General features: G+C 41.2%; 1 protein-coding gene across 2 annotated transcripts; it reads left to right on the forward strand.

Annotated features, from left to right (window-relative positions):
- The first annotated feature begins 170 nt into the window (after positions 1–170).
- On the forward strand, positions 171–8,562 carry rbm14a (RNA binding motif protein 14a). 2 transcript variants are annotated; one of them, XM_023429401.2, is made up of 8 exons: positions 171–263; positions 913–1,092; positions 2,095–2,279; positions 2,583–2,765; positions 2,886–2,995; positions 3,256–3,558; positions 3,654–3,877; positions 4,163–8,562. In XM_023429401.2, the coding sequence occupies exons 2-8, from the start codon at positions 932–934 to the stop codon at positions 4,650–4,652; spliced, it is 1,656 nt and encodes a 551-aa protein (XP_023285169.1). In that variant the 5' UTR covers positions 171–263; positions 913–931; the 3' UTR covers positions 4,653–8,562. The 2 variants fall into 2 exon arrangements, with proteins under 2 accessions (XP_023285169.1, XP_023285170.1); XM_023429402.2 differs by having other exon boundaries at positions 3,654–3,859.
- The last annotated feature ends 86 nt before the right edge of the window (positions 8,563–8,648 follow it).

Consider the following 8,648-nt stretch of genomic DNA (forward strand, 5'->3'; position numbering starts at 1 on the left):
TATTAGCAAACTAACCAAACACGATCTTTGTGAAACTGTGAATCTCTTAGTTAAATAGCCATATACCCAATCCAAAACATAATAATAACAAAACATATATGTGTATGCAATGAGAGGCATACATTTTGTGATTTTGTGAGCCTGTGTCAAGAATCATTTTGTGCAAAACTTGACGAAAGTGCGCCCCAGTGGCAGACACTGCTTCTTCAGAAACCGGAGGCGGATGTGAGGTTTGAAATACTCCAGCTCCGGGACCGCGTTGGGTAAGTAGTCTGTGTACTGTGCTGGCATAATTAATGCTTTCTCCTCCTTTTTAAGCAAAACTTGAAACGCGATATGATTCTTATATACTTTAAGATAGCTCCCACGAGTGGTAAGCATCTAGCCTAAGTAAACGCTTTCATCCACTTCGATAAAACCACTACGTTAGCGTTAGCGTTAGCTGCCTAGCTTAGCTAACGCTAGCTACATCATTAATGCTGTCGTTTAACAAGATGGCCAGTAGTTTTTAGCTAACTGTTGGTCATGCAACTGAGCTCACATCATTTGACATAATCAATTTATGTTACTGTTTATACATCGTATGTCCATCATTAGCTAACCTAGCGGGCTCACAAACTGCCCTTAACTTGACTGGATACATTTTAGCCGCGAAAGTTAACGGTTTAATTAGCTTAGCTAATAATAATCGAATAGCTAACGGCAATACACCCCTTACCAGATGGCAGTGTAATAACTTCATTTATAAATAATAACCCCATCTTATATCATCACTCCAGCTGAGTAAAATCAGCTATGGTTAGTCTAGTCGTTATTTTTCATTATCGTAAATCTTCTATTTATTTTCACGAACCAATTAACGTTAACGAAAGTATGTAACTTAACCGATGCGTCCTGTTTACTCTCTTGCAGATGCTTGGTTGATACAGAGATGAGCGGTGACAACGTGAAGTTGTTTGTGGGCAACCTTCCTTTAGATGCAACTCACGACGAGCTAAACAAGCTCTTTGCACCGTATGGAGAAATCAACACCTGCTCACTACTCAGACAGTATGCCTTTGTTACCCTGAAGGGAGAGGGGGCAGCAGACAGGTATTCAACTGTCCCGCCATAGTTTTTGATATGATGAATGAAATGCTCTTCTTACATATTTTTGTGAAATGGAGACGTGTCATTTTTTAAATTGTTGTCAGATAAACCAGTCCAAGCTGTCAGTTTTTAAGCTTATACATTCTAATGATGAGTAGTATAAAAACATATGCACTACTATACTATACATGTAATATCTATACATACATGAAAAAAAAGATGCTGTTGGATATGGTTATGAAGAATTACAGAAATGTACATCTGAGTATAATTTCACAATATTGCTTTGTTACAGTTGTTTGAAGCTACAAGTTTGTACAGTAAATACATAGTATGTACTAAAAGAAATAATATTTGATCTTTCCCATGTAGATGTTGGTGTTAAAGCAATAATCTGAAGTCCCAATGTAATCTCTTACGTTCTTATTGAAGAGCCTGAATGTGACAGCTTGCTAAGCAACTCTTCCTTGTTTAATATTAGACTCCGATAGCAGGTATACCACTGAAAAAGTACACTTTACCTGAGGTGCGGAGGACAAAACCCAAAAACCTTATATAGCTTTGAGCGCTCTCTCATGCATAATCAAAAGGTAACTAGAATTCTGATTAAAAACAGGGCTGACAGACCTTGATCCACACCAAAATTAGAAAAGTGTCATAAAGGTCTAAAGCTTGCATAATAGAACTGACAGGATGCAGCATCTGAGATACCAGAGGCTTTGTTTGGGCTAAAAACAGTAAGGACTGGGCCACTATACAATCAAACAATACTGTGAACTGCTGAGTCTTGGAGTTCTTAAGGATATTTGTCATTTAATACAGGTAATTTCCATTGAAAATGAAATCGCTCGTAAAAACAATGCAAGACTGGCAGCATTTAGTTTTTAATAGTTTTATATCTTTTATTACATTAATTGTTTTATTCATTTTTAAGCGACAGAAATGTCTGCTGTTACTGTTTGTGTTTTCTGATGATGGTAATAAAGATAATTCTTGTTCTTACAGGGCTATACGGCATCTTGATGGCAAAGAGTACAGAGGCAGGCCCCTGGTGGTCGAGGAATCCCGTGCACGGCCACCCAACTCCACTAAAGTATTTGTGGGGAATCTCAGTGCTACATGTTCAGCAGATGACTTGCACGGGCTGTTCTCAACTTTCGGAAGAGTTTTAGACTGTGATAAAGTCAAAGGTGCGTTAGAAAGCCTGTCACCAGTACAGGTGGTAGAACAGACTTTGTAGCTAGATTGGTAAATTTTTTAGAAATCTGGTTCTGTAATGAATTGAAACCAGCCATTTTGGTTGAGAATAGTATAAGGTAACAGTAGTATTGCCAGAATGCAACTTTCTAAATACATTTTCCTGGTAACACAATGTCATCTAGACAAATCCTCAAGTTAAATGAAAGGTGACAGTGAAAATATGAGAGAGACATTTTATTTTGAAATCAGCCTAATGCTGACACTGATCTTGCTGCTCCCTGTTCACTCTACAGCCAGATTATGCTCAAATGTTGGCTACGCCTTTGTGCATATGGAGAGGAAGGAGGAAGCCATGGCAGCTATTGATGCTCTCAACGGGACCATGTTCAAGGGCCGTCAGTTGGCTGTGGAGCTGTCCAAAGCCCAACCTTTGATCAACCAGATTGTAACAGCCGGAAATTCAGGCAACCCTGCAGGTAGTGTAAAAGCCAGTGGAGATGAGGGATCCGCTTTGCAAATGTTTTGCATGTAATTGAATGCTTTAAACAGCTCGTGTCCATGTTCCCATTGTGTTTTCTGCTCCCTCCTCCTTGCAGGTGGCAGAGAGGGTCTTCTTCCCCGACCACCGCCATCACTAGAGCATCACCAGAGTCAAGCAGCTGTGCTAGCAGCAGCTGCAGCAGCTGCTGCAGGACTACCCATACAAGTAAGTTCATTCTTCTCTGCTATGATGGGAAACCTCTAAATAATGATCTCTGAAAACCGAGACAGTTGTGGAAAAAATATAACAGCTCATGAGTTTATAAACCGTGACTTATGTAGTGAACTTGTTATCAGTCAGATCCATCGTAAAAAAAAAAAATTCTCTCACACCTTTTAGGTTGTACTCTTGTATTGTTAAGATAGATCAGGTTTGATTATATTTCCAAATTGTTATATGCTGGTGTTTTCTGTCTGTCTTTACAGGTTCAACAAAGTGTCCATAATTCATTCTACAACACCACATCCTTTGACCCCACCTACGCTGCTCTGAAGGGCATTACAAGTGCTAAAGGTGCAGACGGGGTGATATACGGTGCTCTTGCCAGCCAGGTGTATGGATCCGTTGCTGACCAGGTGTACCACGACCTGGCCAATCACAATTCTGGACCCAGTGCTGCTGCTGCTGCTGCTGCTGCTGCTGTTGAAGAAGTTGAACCACAGACTGGACCAGATCCAACCACGCTTTTTGAGGCAGCAAGAGCCAAGTTCTTTCAGGAGGGACAGAAGGTCTGTTAACATTTATTTTAAAATGTATAATGTTCTCCATGTATATTTTTGTGTTGCTAACAATGTTTTACATTTTATGTATATTTACTGACAAGGTTCTGGCAGAGCAACAGGCAGGTAGAAAGGCAGCATCATCAGAAAATGAGCGGGACCGCAGCCCAATCAGAGGAAATCGAGCCCCCCTCCTCCCCGACCCTGTTCCAGGTTCCTTCGCTCAGATACGACCCAAACGACGCGCCCTGCTGCCGACACCACCTGGAGCTCCTGAAGAACCAGCAGCTGCCACTACCACTCCTGAAGGGTCAGATCCTGTTGCTAGGTACACATTAACACATTGTAATAAAACATATAGGATGGAGGCAGAAGAAAAGTAATCATTTCAAACCTGCCTCCAATTGTAAACATAATAACAACATTCATAGTTTATTTAAATGGTACTTGCAAATATCAGTGATTACAAAATGCTTCACAAAGACATTAAATGAAACACATCCACTTGTTCATAATTTCACATCACATGTGAATCTTGGATTAACTTTGCTTTGTTTCTACTCTGCTTTCTTCTACTTCCTTCTCACCTCCTCAACTCTAACCTGCACTCCAGGTCTTACACAGAGTACTACCAGCAAATGCATCAATACCAACAGTATCAACAGTACCAACAACAGTACCAGTACCTCCAGTATGCCTACACCAATCCTCCTCCGCCACCTCCTCCGCCTCCACCAGCCACCACACAGGCCTCCACCACAGCCCCTGCACCCCCAGGGACATACACAGCACCCCCAACATATGCCGCATCGGGACCCTACGCAGCACCAGGAACATACGGCGCTTCGGGAAGTTATGACGCCTCATCAGGGAGCTACGACGCTTCATCTGGGAACTACGATGCCTCGTCGGGAAGCTACGATGCCTCGACGGGCTATGATGCATCTGGAGGCTACGGAGCATATGATTCATCGGGAGCTTACGCAGCAGCAGCGGGAAGCTACTCCACATCCACACCGTATGAGCAGACACCCGCACACGGGCAACCCATGCCCCAGCGCCATGATTACCCTTACCACACGCCAGAACCCCCTTATCGATAGTCCCATTCCCCACACACTCCTTCCAAACTGCAGATGTGTGTGTGTTTGTGGTTGTGCGTGCGTGTGTGTGTGTGTGTGCATGCGCGCGTGCGTGTGTATTTACATAAGGGACAGTTTAAAGAGGAAAATTGGAGAGGGAGCAAGGCTGTAATTTGAATGTGGGAATCTGCTTTAAATCTGAAGCATCTCCCCTTTTGTACATTTTAACCTAGTCTGTAACTAGCTTGCCTGTCAGCTAATGGACTTTAAGTGGGTGACTATCTGAGTTAACAAGTGGACACAGGTGGACATGAGTGGGACAGCTAATATCGGAATATTCAGTTTTCGGTTAGATGTTATAGAGGCACAGCTGGATCCTTGTTGAATGTTACGGAAGTTTAAATGTTTCTTTGGACAAAATTAGACTCAGAGGACAGGGTTGGATACAGAGAAGCTTTTTGTTTGGTGATGGATCAAGGCCTCTTACGTACTCCACATAAAAACATGGAGGTTCCCTTGCAATGTTGCATAGTAAAATGTGCAGTCCAACATTGATACTAAATTTAAACTGCATCATCACATTTTATGTGGGCACAAGACTAAAAATACCGCTCAATAACTAAATAACTAGTTGAGAGGTTATTTAAACAGATGAATTCTTGCCCTGGCAAAATGAGAAAATTATCCATCTTTCACTCTTGACTTGTTCACAGGATACAGAAAAACGTCCTCTTGTCAGAACTTTTCTTTCTTTGTGCGATGACCAATTTCAAATATACATTCGAGCCCACACACTTGTGTTGTTGTAGGATCACCCTTTGTGGAGTATGTAACAGGCCTTAGTTGGAACTCTGTCACATCGATCCTCTTCTATTCAACAGCCTGTTTGTCCAGACATTTAACTGCAGACATTTCAGCAGTGCATCAGGCTGATTTTGTTGCCATTTTTGCTGAAGACCCTTCACCTGGATGATGAATGAGAATGTGTGTTAATTGACTGGATTGTCTTATGACTATGTCACTGAGCTAACAGGTCTTTAAAGCTAATGAAGCAATTCACACTCATATTGGTGTTGTATCATTTTTTGACCCTTTCAGCTTTTTGGGTCATGGAAATCTTTGATGTGGCAAAAATCACAAATCGATTAGTTGGAATTGTAGACAAATCAGATTATGTTGCAGCCCACTTAAGTTTGTATCAAAATGTGATTTTGTGGTTGCCTGCTGGCATAAAAGGTTTTCTTGAGCCTGCCTGTTTTTGGTGTGTGCCTCCACAGTAAATTTCTGGTACACACAGGCATCTTGTTTGATTGGGATTTAGTTTAACTTAAGATAGATATTACCAGTCCATGACTGTGCATGCTGAAGTTTTATACTTAGGAGGGATAGCCAAGAACTTTTGAAATGACTTTGATAACAACAGGGTAAAAACACTGAATGGATATTTTCAGCAATTGAATTGAAGTAGGTTACTTGGATGTTCTCTTGGAGCAGTTTGATATAATTTACCTTGCTTGTTTTTTTCTCGTTCAGGCTCTTGAAGTTGGCACAAACACAAGTACCACTCTGACGAGTTTAATATGTCCTGTCAGAGTTTTTGGTCCAAGGTCAGTGTTTGCCTCTCAAACATGAGAAAGGAATCAAAGCAATTTTGTAATCATTCACATTCATTTGTGTCTATTTCAGTTTTGTGTTGAATTGCTGTTAGATCATCTTGTGCGAAAACCAAGTTAAATGGTTTTTAATACTTGGTTGAAACCAAGAACCCAGCCTGAAGAAGAGGACTTGTGTCGTTGTTGGTTTTGTATGTACATATTTGAATTTATAAAAGCCAGAGGAATCGCAGCAAATATTGTTTGGCTAATGACGTTCAAAGAATCTGAGCTTTAGGGATACTTCATTTTCCAATTGGTTTTTGATTTTCTATTGTTAGTTTTGTTCCAGTTGCGGCTGCTTTTGTGCTTCAGCACATTTTGGAAATCACTGGCGATCTAGAGGGAAAGTTGAGCTAATTTTCATACTAGAAAATGTAAAAATTGGTACTTCTGTAAATACTTGAAACCTTATTTTAAACTGAAAAAGTAATGTCAACCAACATTTGGTAAGAACATTGACTGTTAATATTAAGATGAAGTGATTGTTTCTTCCTGAACAGCGGAAGATAGCGAGTATGGACGAGATGAAATGGGACTATTGAGCTGTTCTAACCAGGCTGTAAAAAAAAAAAAAAAAGGCAGACACTTTTGAATTGCTGAAAAGAAGTACTGTCATGAGTGTTTTGAGCCACTGTGGCAAAGGGTATGAACTGAACACGCTGGATACAAGCTGAAGTACAGATTCTAGAAATAAAAAAAAATAAAAAAAAAGAAAGGAAAAAAGAGAAATCATTCGAGCTGAGAGTGGGTACAAGTGCATCTTTCCTAAATGCAGTGCAGTGGCGTGTTGGTGATGTTGTGTAGCATAGGGTTATTGACTGAGTGGACATGAGGTGACAGTCTTGGTGCTGCAGTTGAACATGATGGTTGTTTTGGATATAGTAAAGGCCGCTGATTTTTATTTTTTATTTTTTTTGTTTGTTTTGTTTTTTTCCCCGAGCAGCAGTGAGAAGGGCTGGTGACTTTTCCTTTTCCCTCTTCTGATCTCAACAGAAACACAGTTCATTTTGACACATGGCTAGGATCACTTGCTTTCTCTGCATTCATATCACACCTAGACAGCTGTCCGATCCCACACTTATACCTATATGTATTTTGCATTTTACTCATGTAAAGCAGACTACATGTGCAAATGATACTAATGCACACCTGATTCCACCTGAATTTTATATGACTTACAGTAGTTGTTCCGTTCGTGATTGAACCACACACCAGTTACTCATCCTATTTCTTATTCGCCACCTGCATTGGTAGTGCTGTGCTAGGTTTAAGTGACACATAGCCTCTCTACTTTTCCACATTATTCCACCTTCTCCATGTGATCTGTTAGTTGCATGCCTTGTTGTTGCTGCTGCTCCAGCCACCTTCTTCCTCTTGCTGATTATTGCAGCTAGAGTGGGAGGGAGCCAAACTGAGCCCTTGCCCTGGACGTACGCCACACGCAGCTGTAGCGTGGGATGGGGAAAACAGCAGCGTTAGGCCTGAAACTGCTGTGGACGATGGGGTGTCCCCCCACTAAGGTAAACACTCAGACCACACACTCCTGCCCCGCCCCGAAACACGCGTTTACACTCACAAACACACTCATACACACATACAGATACACCTTTGGCCATACCTTCTATTCCTCACCTGTCGTCAGGGATTTTTTTTTGTCAGGATTTCAGATTTTTTTGGAAATGGATCTCTCATCTATTTTTAAAGGGAGATTACCTTTTTTTTCATGCTTTCGATTTTCCTGATCATATCCCTACACCCCCACCCCACCCCTCATCCCCCCAAGTATACTCTGCTCATACATTCCAGTTCCCAACATACTGACTGCTCACACACCCATCTTTTGAGGACATGTACACCATCATTTAGTCTAAAACTGAACCCTTTCTGAAGCAGGCACATTGTTGTTAGTACATCCCGTATCTAACAGCCTGTCACTCAAGAGTACCAGGCAATCACAGCCAGAGCTGGACGTGGGACATTTAGGTAGGATGCGTTGTTTTAGTTTTTGTAAATGTGCCCCTGGGGCCACTTTGGGGTTAAGTGCCTTGCTTAAGAGCACATCTGTAGGCCCTCCATTTCAGAGTTGAATAACCTGGCTCAGGATCGGTTGCTGGTTCAACGCTCGACTCCCCCTCTCCCCCCAAACAGCGATTTTTGATGCCACATTCAACTTGTATGAATGACAATGAACACAAATATTATCATTTTGTTTTAAATTACATTTTGTCCTATGTTCTTTGAAATGTTTAATTATCAATAAATGAATTTCAACTGAACTTTAGCTTCTTTGTGTGAATAATTAACAATGTGAGTTTCCTTCTCAGAACTTGGCAAATGATGAATCAGTGCTTAGGTGCTGGAT

The sequence above is a fragment of the Seriola lalandi genome, unplaced genomic scaffold (assembly GCF_002814215.2).
Source record: "Seriola lalandi dorsalis isolate HSWRI2012SDOR001 ecotype SW California unplaced genomic scaffold, Sedor1 jcf7180002054893, whole genome shotgun sequence".
Taxonomy (NCBI): Eukaryota; Metazoa; Chordata; class Actinopteri; order Carangiformes; family Carangidae; genus Seriola; species Seriola lalandi.

What these genes read in the sequence shown, in the direction of transcription:
- rbm14a (XM_023429401.2), top strand. Translation starts at nt 932, where the DNA reads ATGAGCGGTGACAACGTGAAGTTGTTTGTGGGCAACCTTCCTTTAGAT. An exon ending in AAATTCAGGCAACCCTGCAG is followed by an intron (nt 2,766 to 2,885) that starts GTAGTGTAAAAG and finishes TCCTCCTTGCAG; the next exon opens with GTGGCAGAGAGGGTCTTCTT. An exon ending in CTGCAGGACTACCCATACAA is followed by an intron (nt 2,996 to 3,255) that starts GTAAGTTCATTC and finishes CTGTCTTTACAG; the next exon opens with GTTCAACAAAGTGTCCATAA.